The 17,337-nt window shown below is 54.1% G+C and overlaps 1 protein-coding gene across 3 annotated transcripts in view; it reads left to right on the top strand.

Annotated features, from left to right (window-relative positions):
* JPH3 (junctophilin 3) overlaps window positions 1–17,337 on the top strand; it is a 109,496-nt gene continuing 92,159 nt past the window's right edge. The window contains exons 1-2 of one of the 3 annotated variants that reach the window (XM_017953651.3): window positions 1–989; window positions 1,697–2,071. In XM_017953651.3, coding sequence (XP_017809140.2) covers window positions 608–989; window positions 1,697–1,857 — 543 coding nt within the window. In that variant the 5' untranslated portion in view covers window positions 1–607 and the 3' untranslated portion in view covers window positions 1,858–2,071. Of the gene's footprint in view, window positions 990–1,545; window positions 2,072–17,337 lie in introns of those variants that run through there. The other 2 variants (XM_009197015.4, XM_003917287.5) reach the window with 2 other exon arrangements.

Raw genomic sequence — 17,337 nt, 5'->3', positions numbered from 1 at the left:
TGAGGTCCGGAGCGCACGCCGCCGCCACCGCCGCCGCCGCCTCTCCGAGCCCAGCCGCCGCATTGCTGCTGCTGCCGCCGCCGCCCGCGCCCGGCCCGCGGCTGTGGTGCAGCCGCCAGCGCCGCCGCCCGTGCCGCCGCCGCCCGCGGGCCGCCGCCGCCCTCGGGCGCCCGCAGCACGCGGCAGCCGCGGAGTGGGGCCGCGGCCCAGGCCTGAACCGCCCCCGCCCAGCCTCGGCGCGGCGCCCCTCCCCGCAGAGGGCTGCGGGGCCTCTGCCCATGAGGTGTTTAGACCCGCGGGCCCCCGCCGCGCCCGCTCCTGCCTCCCTCCTCCTCCCTCCCCTCCCTCCGGTCCTGTCTCAGCGGGGCGCAGAGACGCTGGTCAGGCTCCGCGGCGCAGCTCGAAAAGGAATAATCGCCCCCGGTGGCGGGGTTCCTCCGGGCCGGCGCCGCGGCCGCGCCCACGCCGGGCCCGCGCTCGGGAGGGCCCGTCCTCCTCTCCTCCGGAAAACGCTCGCGACCCAGGGCCGCCGGCGGCCGCGACTCCGCTGTGTCGATCGCCTGAGTCCGTTTTCACCGTTTGCGGGATCTGGAACCGAGTTACATGCATGTCCAGTGGGGGCAGGTTTAATTTTGACGACGGAGGGTCCTACTGTGGAGGCTGGGAGGACGGCAAGGCGCACGGCCATGGCGTCTGCACCGGCCCCAAGGGCCAAGGCGAATACACCGGCTCGTGGAGCCACGGCTTCGAGGTGCTGGGCGTCTACACCTGGCCCAGCGGCAACACGTACCAGGGCACCTGGGCGCAGGGCAAGCGCCACGGCATCGGCCTGGAGAGCAAGGGGAAGTGGGTGTACAAGGGCGAGTGGACGCACGGATTCAAGGGGCGCTACGGGGTGCGGGAGTGCGCGGGCAACGGGGCCAAATACGAAGGGACCTGGAGCAACGGGCTGCAGGACGGCTACGGGACTGAGACCTACTCGGACGGAGGTAGGTGCCGCGGGCCGGGCCGGGGCGGGAGGGGACCTGCTTCCGATCGCGCCCCTTCTGTGGATCTCCGGGGAAGTTGAGCTGCGCCCTCCGGTTGGGCCGTGGGCACCAGGGGCCTTTCCCGGGCTTCCCTGGAGGCCACGGAGGCTCCTGGCTACAGGTTGCCCCGCTGCCTGGTGGGGACAGTGCCCCTGTGCCAGCTGAAGGGTGTTGGGGGCTTTCCAGGGGCAGAGCCAGGCGGGGCCCAGCAGAGCCTCCGTGCGTCGGACACAGCAGGCCGGAGACCTGCGGGAAGGGCCAGGCTGGGCCCGCGGCCCTGGGGAACCCAGCAAGGACAGAGGGGGCTGGGAGAAGGGCCCCTCCCCCTGTTGGCTTTGCCCCCCACCCGGGAGGCCGCCGATCGATCAGGCCTCAGCTTCGCTTCTAGTGTTCCTGCGGCGCCCGAGGGCCTTCCTCAGCCCCGAATCTGCCCAAGCGGAGGGAAAGGGAGTGATGGGGAGCGCTAGGGGCGGGGGATGCCAACCCGAACCAAAACAGCCAGGCAATAAACTTCTAGGTGGTTGGACGCGGACTAGAGCTGTCGAAGCAGGCTGCTGGAGGGAGGAGGGAGGCCCATCTGCTCAGTGAGAGCCCAGGAATCTCGCCTTTCAGTGGCTGCATCATTTTCACCATTAGTTGAGGGAATCGGTCTGTGCTTTCATTCTAAGATGCCACCACATTCGGGGCAGAGCCGGGGCCGGAAGCCAGGGAGCTGCCTGCTGCTGCTGCTGCTGCTGCTGTAAGATGGTTTCTGTGCAGGGAGCCTTGGCCGGCTCTGCAGCTGCCCGCCTGCCTGGATACTCCGATATCCACTCCTCAGTGCACCTGACACATACGGAGCCGGTCCTTTCCTGGAAGCCAGACCCCAAACAAACAGACTGGCTTCCCCGACCAGTCCACCCCCATGTGGGAGCTCATCCTCAGAGGCCCTGGGTCCCCTGCCTCCCTCGGGCGGCTCGCCTGTTTCAGGCATGGATGCCTGGGAAGGGAGTGAGGTGCAGCGATGACTTGTGCTTCTGCCGGGAATAAAAATCCAGAGCGTACGTGTGGTCTGGTCCTCCCCGCCCGCTGGCTGCCTGCGAGTCTCATGAAGAAAGCTGGAAACACCTGCTCCCCGGCCACATCCAGGAGTGGCAGGGGGCTGGAGAGTAATTATTATTTTGGCTTATGCAACTGAAAAGCAGGGTTCATTATTACCCGAAGAGGAGGAGGAGTCTGGGGCAGTTAATTATATAATGCTCTTGCCTGTCAAAGCTGTGCCCAGCCCCGGTCTCAGGCGGCCTTTTCTGTGCCGTTGTTGTTTTCATGGGGCAGGTTGGAGAGCTTCCCTGACCCTGGGGCGCTGAGGGCCAGGCAGTAGCAGACGGTGCTCCCTTGGTTCCAGGCTGTGGGCCTGTGTGTGTGTGTATGTGTGTGCGCGCGCGCGTGCAGACACAGGGAGGCCCGGGCAGCAGATGTGGGTGGCTGAGACAGGCAGGCAGCCTGGCACTTCCAGCTGGGCTGTTTGGAGCCCAGGGGCTGCTGTCACCCCCAGGCTCTGGCCACCAGGCTCTGCAGACCTGTCCTCCAGAGGTGCTCCCGGCTGAGCCTGCTCTGGAAGGACTGTGCAGGCTGGGCTCACGCAGGGCATGGGGAAGAGAGGAGCCAGGGCTTTCGTCGTCTCTGAAACTCCCGAGAATATCTGGGGGTGAGGCTGAGCACCCCACTCTGCCCACGCTCCTCAGACATCTCCAGTGTCCGGAGGAATCATTTCTTTCATTCAACAAATACTAATGGAATGTTTACTATGAGCCAGGTGTGCCAGGCTCTGGGAAAACCACACTGAGCAAAGCAGACACAGATCTTTGCCCTCATGGAGCTTACGTTTGAGGGAGAGGGAGCAGCGATTCTGTTGTGGCTTTTTGGGGAAGAAAGGATCTGATTCTGTGGCTGGCCGTGAGTTTAGGATCTGACCGGTTAAGGGGAGAGATGTTTTCCGCCATGGGTCCACTTCCCTGGGCTCTCCACTCCAGCCAGCCAGCTACCTCAGCGTCCTGCTCCCCTAAGCCCTTCCCCTCCTTGTGGTCCTGCCTGATTGTGTCCATTCTACAGATGAGGCCAGTAAGGCCTGGGCTGTGTGACTCAGGAGTCCCAACCTTTGTCTGCAGGGATCCCTGATCTGTCTGGGACCAAACCCCCCTTGTTCTGGCATCACATTGCACGGAAGAAGCCCAGATTTTCACCATCCTCTCAAGGGGTGTGCGGTTCTCAGCTGTCCCATAGGCAAAGCCAGGCAGGGACGCAGATGGGGAGCTGCATGGCCAGCTCTCCCTTTTGGTTGTGGCGACATGGCATGACGGGAAATAGAATTGACCCTTCTGGTCTTGGGGACTCGGGCCTGGACATCTGGGCCATTTTTCTGGAGGGCTCCCAGCCTGTTGGGAAAGGGGTGACTGTGGCACTGAGTGTCCCCAGGCAGCCCATGGAGGGAGCCCACAGGATATGGGGATCCCCGGAATGGGGCAGAGGCCTCCATGCCTCCTTCCCAATCAACTGGTGGGTGGTGACAGCCGTGTCCGAGGGGCAGTGAGGAAGGAGTTAATGGCCCCAGCTCCACTCCGACTTTTCCGTTGCACAAGAAGTGGGGGAATATTGGGCAACCATCAGCAAAGCTCTGGAACCTTAGCCCAGCTCTCGGCACTGACTTGGGGAATGATGCACCAGCGGCCAGTGTATTCCACATGTAGCTGGAATTGGTGTGGAATTTCAGCTGGGGACACCTGTGCCAACTCCTCCTTCTCCAGGTGTGTCCTCCCTTTAGAGTACTCCCTGATGGGGCTGAGGAGCTTCTACTGTCTGCATGGGGAGGCCTGGGGGTGTGGGGTACAAGCACACATGCTTGAAGTCACAACCCCAGCTTGCATCCCGGGCTTGAATCCCTGCCCTACATGCCCTGTTTTGTGACCTTGGGCGGGTTACTTAACCTCTCTGAGCTTGTTTCTTCATCTTTACAAAAGGTAGATAACATTACCTATAAGGTGGGTGAGGATTAATTGAGAATGGTGTGTGTGGCTATGCCAGGAATATAGTAAGCATACATTATTATTTACCATTAGTTTTATCATTACAGTTTCCAGGCAATGCATGTCACTTACAATGATCATTATTAGAACCAATATCTGGACATGAGACTGATGATCATGTAAATGATGATAAATAGCAACATTAGATACTTACTGTCTGCCAAGCATGTGGCAAGTGTTAAATGAATTATAGCCCTTAATTCTTACACCTCTAGAGGGTGATTTTCTTGTTATTCCCATTTTCCACACTGGGAAGTGGAGGCTCTGAGTGGGTGTGGCTTGGGAGGAACCAGCAGGCGTCATGCTCAGGACAGCCATCCCAGAGCCTGGGCTTTTGCTAGGTACACCTCTCTCTAAATGCCCCTGTGCAAAAATACCTCCTGTTCTTTCCTCTCCTTTATATCCCTCATTCTCATGTGTGTACAGTGGCCCGGAATTGTAGGTGAATGCCCATGCACAGACAGGCAAATCCACACCCTGCCCAGAACCCCTGGCCCCCTGAGGCCCACCATGCACGCCTGTGCTGCACTGTACGGGTAGATCTTTCCTTTGGGTGCTGTGTACACAGAACCCCTCAAATCAAAAGTTATCCCCTCCAATAAGCCCTCCTACACCCTGAAAGATATGAGTCATCTCACGCCCAAGCCTCTCCCCCTCATACTCAGGTCCCGTTCACCGGCCCAGATTCCTCAACCCACACAAATCACACACACCCACAGTCAGAATTCAGATCCCCCCAGGCGCCTGCGCACACACACGCGCACAAAACACCTGCCACCCGGAGACATTTTCCACCCTGTCCCCCGAAACGCAGCCACTGCGCCCTCGCGGCCTTGCTTGCTCCCCACTGGCCAAGGATTCTGAATCTCCACCAGGCCTGTAAACCAGGCTCAGATGACAGAGGCAGTTGTGTGCTTCGTTTCCATTTTAAACACACGTTTATGCTGTTAGTGCCCCTTTTAGGGAGAAAAATCCCTCATCTAAACAAAATAAACTACCATTGGGCATATGCTTTGTGCTTGGCTATGACTATGCGACAAGTAAATTCTTTTTAAAATGAGTGCCCAGGTTAGGAGGAATCAGGTTCATTGGTGCAGAGATTATGCCAACAGAAACTCATTTCAGAAACAAGAAGTAAGCCCTGGGCAGTTGGAGATGAAAACATTTTCTCTGAGATTCTCTTTCCGCTACTTTGGGGGGCGGGTGGTGAAAGGCTCCGTAAGGTGAAAAGAGAAGGGAAGAAGCAAACAGCTAGTTTTTTTTGTTGCCGGTTATAGCTGAGAAACAAATGTGGCTGAGGAGCACCCCTACCCACGTTGGCCCTCAGGCCGTTTGACGGGCTTTATATGAGGAATCCTGAGATGAGCTGGCCAGGGAGTGAGGACCAGCACCCACCTACAGCAGCGATCTGGAGTAGTGAGTGAGCAGTCCTAGCTGACACAGAGAAGGAGAGAGAGAACTCTGACCCCTTCTCTTCTGAGGACATCCAGCAGGAGAGAGCAAGAGAGGGTGGGGTGTGAGGGTGGGGGCAGGAGCCTCTGCTGTTCCTCTCCAAGACTTTTTCTTCCTGTTTTCCCCAAGCCTCCACGACTCTAAATATGACAAACTCTCAACTGTGAGCTAATAATGTTGAATGTAACGCCCTTTGTGTCCTTAGATGACAAAAAGACTTGTGAGTACTAGAGGAGAGGGTGATGTTGGTGTGAATTTTCCACATTGGTCCGTCTTTCGGTGGATTGGCCACTTCCCCTGCTGGTAGCTTCCTGGCTGTGAAAGGCCACATGATGGATGGAGCTACTGCTGCACTGGGGTCCTGGCTCGAACTTGAATGAGGTGCTGGCTTCCAGTCTGGAGAGGAGAGAAGAGAGGCAGTACCTTCAGGACCTTGGAGAGCGCTCCCGGCTGCTGCCTGGCCTGCCTGGCCTGCCTGGGTTTGGTGGACGGCTGGGCTCATTTTCCCTCTAGGCATCCTCTTCAAGCCAAACCGCCTCTCCTTGCCAGTGACCGCCTGGCCCTGGACCCTCCAGCACACTCAACCACCAGAAGTGTGCCTATACCTGCACCAGACATGGGGGCCACGCCTGCGATCCCAATACTTTCAGAGGCCGAGATGGGAGGATCACTTGAGCCCAGGAGTTTGAGACCAGCCTGGGCAACATTGTGAGACCCCGTCTCTACAAAAAATACAAAAATTAGCCAGGTGTGGTGATGCACGCCTGTGGTCCCACTACTCAGGAGGCTGAGGAGAGAAGATTGCTTGAGCCCCGGAAGTCAAGGCTGCAGTGAGCCAAGATGGTGCCACTGTGCTCCAGCCTGCTGACAGAGCCAGACCCCATCTCAAAAGAAAAAAAAGAAGTGTGCCTGGTCCTACTCAGTCAGTGCATGGATTCTGTGCTCTAGGAAGGGCCGCCACTTGGCATGCCTGCCTATTTTTTCACCCCCATATTGTCAGTCCTTCCTGAAGAAGTGAGTGTCTTCTGGGGTCACATCCTCTTCTGGTCAACTGGGAGAGCAGCTCCCAGCTTGTGGAGGTGGGTTTGGGGGTGAGACTTTATTTTTTTGCATTATTTATTTATTTATTTATCTATTTTGAGACAGAGTCTCACCCTGTAGCCCAAGCTGGAGTACAGTGGAGTGATCTTGGCTCACTGCAACCTAGGCCTCCTGGGCTCAGGCGATTCTTGTGCCTCAGCCTCCCGAGTAGCTGGGATTACAGGCACCTGCCACCACACCTGGCAAGTTTTTTTGTATTTCAGTAGAGACAGGGTTTTGCCATGTTGGCCAGGCTGGTCTTGAACTCCTGAATTCAGGCGATCCACCTGCCTTGGCCTCCCAAAGTGCTGAGATTACAGGTGTGAGCCACTGCGCCCGACCTGGGGTGAGACTTTAGTAAGATGTATAGAAGTTGCTCTGAAGTCTAAGGTGTATTCCTGCCATAGGTTGTGTGTGTTCAGTTCTCCTGGAGCATAATAGGGGTCATAGGTGCACAGCGGAAGGCAGGCAAAGGAGTGATTTGTCTGTATCAGTCAGTGAGACTGGCCACCGTTCTCTTTACATCTGCCTCAATGGGTGAATCCTCTAGACCAACGGTCTCCAACCTTTTTGGCACCAGGGACCAGTTTCATGGAAGACAATTTTTCTACCAACCAGGGTTGGGGGATGGTTTTGGGATGACTCAGGCACATTCTATTTATTGTGTGCTTTATTTCTGTTATTATTACATTATAATATATAGTGAAGTAATAATATAACTCACCATCATGTAGAATCCGTGGGAGCCCTGAGCTTGTTTTCCTGCAACTAGATGGTCTCCTCTGGGGGTGATGGGAGATAGTGACAGATCATCGGACATTAGATTCTCATAAGGAGTGTGCACACTAGATCCCTGGCGTGAGCAGTTCACAATAGGGTCTGCATTTCTATGAGAATCTAATGCTGCTGCTGATCTGACAGGAGGCGGAGCTCAGGCAGTAATGCAAGTGATGGGGAGTGGCTGTGAATACAGACCAAGCTTCACTTGTTTGCTTACTCACTCGCCACTCACCTCCTGCTGTGTGACTGGGTTCCTAACAGGCCACGAACCAGGACCAACCACATTTCAAGGGCTCAACAGCCACATGGGACTAGTGGCCACCATATTGGACAATGTAAATCTAGAACATTCCATCAGCGCAGAAAGCTTTATTGAGCATGACTGGTCTGGAGTGTAAGCTCCATACGGGAAGGGGTGTGTGTCCATGCTGGTCGCTGCCATGTGCCCAGTGACTAAAATAGTGCTGGCACGTGGTGGTCAATAAATATTTGTGGAATGAATGGATTGTGCAAGTAAATGTGGTAGTATTTGGTAATTTGTTTACCATCATTATTTCATATGCCTGTTTCATTGCAAGACCTTAGAATTGGACATAGTTAAAAGGGAAGTTTTTCCCTGAGACCCTCATGTCCACAGGTCAGTCTCACTTTACAATTAGCATTAAAACATGCGTGTTCAAATTCCTTGATCAGTTTTGTTTTGTGGTTGGCTTTGTCATTGCTCCTTAAGAGACTGCCAGTGTTTTATATGAGAAAGACGATGGTGTTGAATGCCATGAATCACGGAGTGATACCATTCTAATGATGAGAAGCAGTCATGACTGGGAGGCCTTTTTGGACCACGATTTAATGAGTAGCATTCATTGCAAAGTGCGAAGAAAGACCCACAGAGAGATGAGTACCCTCCAGTCTGCTTAATTTCTCACTGTCTTTTTATTGCTCCCTTTTCCTTGGCTTGATTCATTCAGTCATTGGAGACGCATTTGCCCAGTTCAGACTGTGTTCAAGGCACAAAGACAGAAAAGCTCAGGTCCAACCTCAGTGAATCAGCCTGTAAGTATTTGCTGAGCACTCACTGTGTATGCAGTACAGAGTTTGCGGTAATGTGGAAGATTGGAAAAAAAGAAACAAATGAAAATGCAAGAAATAGGAGTCCTATGTTCCACCTGGAAGAATAAGAAGTCTGAACAGGGATGCAAAACCGAGATATATGGAATAATTCAGGGTTTTTCATGCCAGTGGGGATCCTGAATGGGAGCATCACAGGGCGGGGCCTGAGGAGGGGCAGGGGAGGTGTGTGTGTCCCTGCAGGAGCAGCAGAGGCTTCTGGGGGTAGGCAGTGCCTGAGTGGAGTCTGGAAGGGCGGCAGGGTGAGAGTTGTTATCCCAAGCCCGAGGCTGCAGATTTGTTGGAAGCCACGTCTCCCTCAGCCTCAGCTTCCCCGTCTCTATGATTTAGTCATGACATTTTTTTTCCTTCTCAACATGTGCCATCTCCCTGCTTCCTATGAATGTAATAGGTGTCGTTCTGGACCCAGGGAAGGCTCTCTGGTGCAAACGCTTTCCAAAAACAGCGAGAGTCGCTCTCTCTGCTGCTGGTGGAGTGTGAGTTGGGCAGGACACGGGCGTGCCTCTGTCTGCTGCTCTGTGCAGGTGCTTCCCAAGCTTGAGTGTTATGAGAACCACCTGGAAGGTGTGTCAAGACACAGATTGCCGGCCCCACCCCTGAGTCTCTGGGCCTGGGATGCCACCCAGGAATTGATATTTCATACAAATTTCAGGTGATGCTGAGGCTGCTGATCTGGGGACCTCACGTTAAGAACCACAGTCCTGGGTTTGTACCTCCTAAGTCTGGCTACACATTCGAGTCGCCAAGAATGTGTCCCTGGGAGACTGTTAGAAATGCAGGGTGTCAGGCCTGCCACCGACCTGCAGGGTCAGAATGTGTGTTTGGAGATGCTCAGGTGGCTCCAATACAGGAGACACTGCTTTAGTGTACTCACTTTAATCTTAGCTGTGCATGGGCTTCATCTAGGTTGCTTTAGAAAATGCAGATGCCCAGGCCCCACCTATAGGTGCTGATTGAGGTCCTCTGGGTACAGTCTGGGCATTGGGATTCTTTTTATTTTAATTTTTTTGAGATAAGGTCTGGCTCTGTCTCTCATCCTGAAGTACAATAGTGTGATCATGGCTCACTGCAACCTCTGCCTGCTGGGCTCAAGCCATCCTCCCACCTCAGCCTCCTGAGTAGCTAGGACTGCAGGCATGCACCTCTACGCCCAGCTAATTTTTGTATTTTTTGTAGAGACGGGGTTTTTTTGTGTTTCCCAGACTGGTCTCAAACTCCTGAGCTCAAGCGATCCGCCCACCTTGGCCTCCTGAAGTGCTGGGATTACAGGTGTGAGCAACTGCGCCTGGCCTGGGATTCCTTTTTAAACATGCCAGGTGATTCTAAGGTTCAGTGCAGGTTGAGGACCACTCCTCCAGAGCATCTGTAGCTGGACATCTCTTGGGAGGTTTGATAACTGACCCATGCCAGGATCCATCCAAGACCACTGACACTGGAAACTTTAAGGCTGGGGCCTCGGCCTGAGTATTTGGTCACAGCAAGCAGGTCCTAGAGTTGCAGCTGTAGGTAGAGTTTTTCAAACTTTGGGTCAAATGGTTCATGAAATGAATATAGTACATTAAAATAAAGTAGACTAGAAAATTTCCAAGCACAATACCTACTTTCCTTTCTTTTTTCTTTTCTTTTCTTTTTTTCTTTTCTTTTTTTTTTTTTGAGATGGAGTCTTGTTCTGTCGCCCAGGCTGGAGTACAGTGGCATGATCTTGGCTCACTGCAACCTGTGTCTGCCTCCCAGGTTCAAGAGATTCTTGTACCTCAGCCTCCTGAATAGCTGGGATTACAGGCGCCCACCACCAGGCCTTGCTATTTTTTGTATTTTTAGTAGAGACAGGGTTTCACCGTGTTGGTCAGGCTGGTCTCAAACTCACAATCTCAGGTGAGCCGTCTGCCTTGGCCTCCCAAAGTGCTTGGATTACAGGTATGAGCTACTGCACCTGGCCAGTACCTACATTTCTATAATGATAAGTGCTGCTCTGTTTCTTTGTGATTTTGTGGCCTTCTCCTCTGTGTCTGTGTCTTCTCTTCCTCTTTCTTTTCTTTCCTTTCCTTTCCTTTCCCTTCCTTCCTCGCCTCCCTGCAACCTCCGCTTCCCGGGTTTACGCCATTCTCCTGCCTCAGCCTCCCGAGTAGCTGGGACTACAGGCGCCCGCCACCTCGCCCGGCTAGTTTTTTGTATTTTTTTTTTAGTAGAGACGCGGGGTTTCACTGTGTTAGCCAGGATGGTCTTGATCTCCTGACCTCATGATCCGCCCGTCTCGGCCTCCCAAAGTGCTGGGATTACAGGCTTGAGCCACCGCGCCCGGCCTGTGTTGTTTTTAAATATATTTTTGATCTGCAGTTGCTTGAATTTGTGGACTCGTAACCTGAAGCTATAGAGGGCTGACTGTGTCTGATAACTTAGAACTGCAATGCCAGGGGATTCCTTTGAAAGCAAAATACTTTTTCTTTCTAAAACATCTATTTTGTTCCAAGTATTGTGCTGGGCATTTTGTCATAGACGTTACGGCTTTCCTTCCTTAAGATAATGCCTTGAGATAAGGCGTTCCGCTCCCATTTAAAAGACGAGAAAGGTGAGGCTCACGGGGTCACACTTGCTGAGTTCACGCCGCTGCAAAGTCGTTTCCGGCTGCAGAATTGTTTCCGGCGCCCCGAGATGCCTTTAGTGATGGAACCAGCATTCCAGGGGCCCCCTTGCTTTACAGATGAGGAAACTGAGGCCCACCAAGGGAGGGGCCCTGCCCCAGGTCTCACAGTGAAGCAGGGGCAGAGAGTTCTGCCCAGCAATTTGTAAACTTAGGGGACTGCCAGTGTGGTGTGGACACAGAGCTCTGCATCCCCTCCCAGGGTAAACGCTGGTCCCTGCACACACAAGGAGCCGCGCGTCCCCTCCCCGGATAAATGCTGGTCCCTGCACGCATGAGGAGCCGTGCATCCCCTCCCAGGGTAAACGCTGGTCCCTGCACACATGAGGAGCCCAAACCTAGACTGAGACCCAAGTCAGAGAACCCTTACTGGGGTCGTTTTTCCAATCCAGTATTTTGGGAGGCCGAGGGGGTGAACTGGCGAGATCGAGACCATTCTGGCTGCACATGGTGGTGAAAGTCCTCTACAATACACAGAAACTCGTCTCAGCTGGGGTGGTTTGTTTATAAAATAGTTGGCGGGAGGGTGGGCGCTGCCATCTCAGGCTTACCGGAGGCTGAGGGCAGGAGGATCGGTGGTGTGAACCTGGGTGGAGCTGTGCGAGCTGAGATCATACTGATATTCCAGCCTGGGGTGACATACAGTATGACTTGTTCTAAAAAGAAAAAGAAAATGGTATAGGATGTACATATAACCTGCATGTATACATCCACCCACATACACTTTCAGTCATCTCTACATTACTGATAATACCTACCATTACTACCTGAAATGCTATGAATAATTTATACCATGCTGGGTTTTTGGTATTATTTTAATTAATGTGCTGCTATTTTGATTGTGTTGTTTTATTATTTTATTTTATTTTTGTTATTCTTTTTCTGAGATGGAGTCTCACTTTGTCACCAGGCTGAATGGCAGTATGATTCCTCGGCCTGCCATATACACACTGCAGCCTCCCCTGCCTCCTGGGGTTCAAGCCATTCTCCTGCGTCTCTTGCCTCCCCTTGTAGGTAGCTGGATTACAGGCTGCTCACCACCATGCCTGGCTAATTTTGTATTTAATAGAGATGGGGTTTCACCATGTTGGCCAGGCTGGTCTTGCTTTGAAACTCCTGACCTCCAAGTGATCCTCACCACCACTCAGCCTCCCAAAGTGCTGGGATTATACATGTGAGCCACTGAGCCCAGCTTCATTGTGCTTTTTGAGACGGAGTCTTTGTGGCTCGCCCACCCAGGCTGAGGTGCAGTGGGTGATCTCGCCTACTGCAAGCTCCGCCTCCCGGGTTTAGCCATTCCTCCTGCCCTTCAGCCTCCTGAGTAGCTGGACTACAGGTCACACCCCGCCTCCGGGCTAGTTTTTGTATTTTTAGTAGAGACGTTGGCTCTTACTGTAAGAAGCTAGGGATGGTCTTGATCTCCTGACCTCATGATCCTACCTGCCCCGCCTCCACGCTGCTGGATTACAGGCTGTTTCTGTCAGCTACCCGCCTGTGTTTGTTTTTAAATATATTTTTGATCTGTAGTTGCTTGAATTTTAGGACTCAGAATTTAGAAGCTTTTTATAGAGGGCTGATCTGTCTGGATAACTAGACCAGTAAATTGTGGGGATTCTCGAAAGCTAAAATACTTTTTCTTTCTAAAGGATCATTTTGTTCCAAGTATTGTGTTGGGTATTTTATTACAGATGTTTTGTTTGGCTTTTCCTTCCTAAGATAATGCCTTGAGATATGCTGCCGCCAGCTCCCAGCTTCTCCCAGTAATTTAAAAGAGATTTTATAGGGCAGGAGGCGTCGGCTGGGTCACACTGCTGAGTTCACGTCATTGCAAAGTCAAGCTTCCGCTGCAGAATTGTTCCCCGCCAGCCCCGAGATGCCTTTTATGATGTCTTGAAACTAGCATTCCAGGGGCCCCTTGCTTTTAAGGCAGATGAGGAAACTGAGGCCTGATTCAAGGAGGGGCCCGCCCCAGGTCTCATTAGGTGAAGCAGGGGCAGAGGAGTTCTGCCTAGCACTTGTAACTTAGTGGGGGATCAGTGTGGTGTGACACAGAGCTCTCGCATCCTCCTTAGGGTAAATGCTGGTCCCTGTACACAAGGAGTCATGATCCTCCCCCGATAAATGCTGGTCCCTGTGCACGCATGAGGAGCTGTGCATCTCTCCAGGGTAAACGCTGGTCCTGCACACATGAGGAGCTGCCCCTCCCAGGGCAAACGCTTGTCCCTGCACACGGAGGAGCCACAGCGCGCCCCCTCCCAGGGTAAATGCTTGATCACTAAGACAATGAGGAGCTGCTGCCTGGCCCCTCCAGGATAAATGCTGGTCCCTGCACACACGAGGAGCTTTAGTGATCCCCTCCTCCCAGGCAAACTGCCACCCCTGCACACACACAGAGGAGTCATGCGCCCCTCCGTAAACGCTGATCACTGCACCACACACAGAGGAGCGTACGCCCCCTCCCAGGATAAAACGTAGGTCCCCTGGCCACACACCCAGGAGCCGCGTGTCCCCTCCCAGGGTAAACGCTGGTCCCTGCACACACGAGGATCCGCGCATCCCCTCCCAGGATGAATGCTGGTCCTTGCACACATGAGGAGCTGCGTGTCCCCTCCCAGGATAAATGCAGGTCCCTGCACACATGAGGAGCTGTGTGTCCCCTCCCAGGGTAAACGCTGGTCCCTGCACACGTGAGGAGCCGCGCATCCCCTCCCAGGATAAAGACAGGTCCCTGCACACGTGAGGGTTGGTGGCTCTCCTGAGGGTTCATGGGTTCCTGGAGACCCATCCACAGATCCCCAGATAAGAGCCTGTCCATCCTCCCTGGGGCCTAAGTGTGCCCAGATCTCAGTTTGCACAGTGAGTAAAAAAATAGTCCGGAGTCAGCAGATTCCTACAGGCCTGGTGGAGGCTTGGGCTGGAGTAGACCCAGGCAGAGTTGGTCTTTCACCTCGCCCCCTTCCAGAGGCCCTGTACCCTTGGGGTCAGCATCCAGGCAGTGTGAGATGCCCAGAAGCTTCTTTCTTGTCCTGAGCCCTTCTCCCCCAGCTCGGCATGGACTTGAGTGAAAGCTGCTGTGGTTCTTTCCTGCCCAGAGAGTGGGGCCGGGCACTGGAGCTTTCCCTGTTCATTTGTTTCGTCTCCTTGTGAGGAAAGCATGTCTCCCCCATTTTCCAGATGGGAAACAGACTCAGAGAGGCAACGGAAGTGGGAAGGGATGGAGCGGGGACTCCCTAACTCCAGTCACGAGTCTCAAACTCTGTGCGCATCTGGGTCGCCTGACCCGGCCTCCCTGACCTAGGCTGCCCAGAAAGGAGCCCGGGAATGCCTGGGAGGATCACGTAGCCAGGGCCGTTCAATGCAGGTGGTGCTGGGACCGCCCCTTGAGAAGCCATAGTCGCCTTCCTTTCTCTGCTTCTGGAAACAAGCAGAGGAGGCATTGCTAGGGGGAGGCAGGTGGGGGCAGAGACCAGGTCTGTCAGGGTCATCCCCGGGCACAGCGCCCGACAGCAGAGGAGAGCTCCGGAAGTCATGGCTGGATGGATCAATGAGTGGTCAATCAGCCGAGCTCTGAGGGACAGGAGGGGCCAGCAGTGTGGAGAGAGGGAGGAAGAGCCTGCAGGAGGGAGACGGCACACGAAGGGGTGCCACGGCCAGAGCCAGCTTGGTGTTCAGAGAGCCCTCTGGCTGTTGCAGTTGGGAGAAGGGCACGGGGTCTGAGCACAGAGAGCTTCCAGGCCCCGGGGTCCGGGGACTTTGAATTTTGTCCAGGGCCTGGGAAGGACGTCTGATTTAAGCAGAACAGCAAGACAGTCTGGTTTTTTGTGTGTGTTTTTTGTTTGTGTGTTTTGTTTTTTGGAGACAGTCTCGCTCTGTCGCCCAGGCTGGAGTGCAGTGGCGTGATCTCGGCTCACTGCAAGCTCCGCCTTCCGGGTTCACGCCATTCTCCTGCCTCAGCCTCCCGAGTAGCTGGGACTACAGGCGCCTGCCACCTCGCCCGGCTAACTTTTTGTATTTTTAGTAGAGACGGGGTTTCACTGTGTTAGCCAGGATGGTCTCGATCTCCTGACCTCGTGATCTGCCCGCCTCAGCCTCCCAAAGTGCTGGGATTACAGGCGTGAGCCACCGCGCCCGGCCAGGTTTTGTATTTTTGTAATTACACTTTTTATTTTGAGATCACTGTAGATTCCCAGGCAGTGGTGAGGAATAGATCAGAGATCTGGTGTCCCCCTCGTCTGGTCTCCCCCGACGTAGCATCCTGTGAACAGATGGCATGTGGGAACTGGATATTGACATGGACACGGTCAGGATGGGGAGCACCCGCGCCCCAGGGTCCCTCGTGTGGCCCTTTTGTAGCCACACCCACTGCCCCCGCCTGGCAGCCTCTGAGCTGTTCTCCATTCCTTCAGTTTCGTCGTTTCCAAAATGCTCTGTAAACGGAATCGCACAGTTGGTCATCTTTGGGCCTGGCTTTTGTTACTCAGTCTCATTCGCTGGAGATTCTTGCATGTGTTGCCTATATTAATAGTTCGTTCCAGGCTGGGCTGGATGGCTCATGCCTGTAATCCCAGCACTTTGGGAGGCCGAGGCGGGTGGATCACCTGAGGTCAGGAGTTCGAGACCTGCCTGGCCAACATGGTGAAACCCCTGTCTTTACTAAAAATATAAAATTAGCCTGGTGCAGTGGTGCGCACCTGTAATCACAGCTACTCAGGAGGCTGAGGCAGGAGAATCACTTGAACCTGGGAGACGGAGGTTGCAGTGAGTCGAGATCACGCCATTGCACTCCAGCCTGGGTGACAGAGCGAGACTCCGTCTCAAAAAACAAACAGACAAACAAACAAAAAAACAAATAAAATAGTCCTTTCCTTCTTATTGCTGGGCAGTGTCCCACGGTGTGGATGGACCAGTTTGTTTAACCATCCGTCCCTTGAAGGGCATCTGGGGTGTCTCCATCGTGGGATGTTGTGAATTTAAAAAGCTGCTGTCAACTCTCAGGTCCAAGTTTTTCTGTGCACAGACATCTTCGCTTCTCCACAGTGGATGCCAGGAGTGCTGGTGCTGGACCATGTGGGAGTTGTATGGCTGAGTTCAGGTGGTCACTCTGGTGCTGTGAGGACAGGGAAAAGGGGGGGCAGAGAGGAAGCTGGGGGTCGTGGGAGGGATGCCACCTCTAGGGAGGGGTGCCTGTGTCCGAGGAGTGGAGATAGTGGCTGGGTCTGGTGGGGGCTGTGGAGATGGGGGGCTGCACAGCAGGGCAGAGGCCCGGGGTCTGGGGCTGGGTGGTCCTGTCTTTGAGGGGATTTGGAGGAGGAGCAGGTGCAGGTGCAGGGGCTGAGAGTCGCGTTATGAAACATGCTCAGCAGAGAAGCTGTGCACAGCCGGGGCAGGGGTGTGTCCGTGGTGGGGATGGTGTGTCTGGGTGGAAGGGGTGGGGCATCTCCCACTCCCCGTGGCATTGAATAGTGGGAGGGGAGTGGCTGGGTGTGGTAGCTCATGCCTGTAATCCCAGCACTTTGGGAGGCTGAGGTGGGCGGATCACTTGAGTTCAGGAGTTTGAGACCAGTCTGGGCATCATAACGAAACCCTGTCTCTACAAAAAATACAAAAATTAGCTGGGGCATGGTAGCCTGCGCCTGTAGTCTCAGCCACTCCGGAGGCTGAGGTGGGAGAGTTGCTTCAGCCTGGGAGATGCAAGTTAGAGTGAGCTGAGATTAGGCCACTGCACTCCAGCCTGGGCGACATAATGAGACCCTGTCTCAAAAATAAATAAATAAATAAGAAAACTTGGAAATAGGCCGGGCGCTGTACTCAAGCCTGTAATCCCAGCATTCTTTGGGAGGCCGTAGACGGGCGGATCACTTAAGTCACGAGATCGAGACCACCTGGCTAACACGGTGAAACCCCTGCCCTCTACTAAAAAATACCAAAACCAGTCAAGCGTGGTGGCGGCTGCCTGTAGTCCCGAAGCCATCTGGGAGGCTGAGGCAGGAGAACAAGGCAAACCCGGGAGGCGAGCTGGCAGTGAGCCGGAGATCCGCCACTGCACTCCAGCCTGGGTGACTGGAGAAGACTGGCCTCAAAAAAAAAAGAAAAAAAGAAAAACTTGGAAATATGGGAAAAAAATATTATTTAAAGAAACAGAAAAGTAGCGTGAGAAAATGGAGTG

The sequence above is a fragment of the Papio anubis genome, chromosome 18 (genome assembly GCF_008728515.1).
Source record: "Papio anubis isolate 15944 chromosome 18, Panubis1.0, whole genome shotgun sequence".
NCBI classification, from domain to species: Eukaryota; Metazoa; Chordata; class Mammalia; order Primates; family Cercopithecidae; genus Papio; species Papio anubis.
Note: the sequence above shows the minus strand (reverse complement) of the source record. Positions and strands in the feature narration are given on the sequence as shown.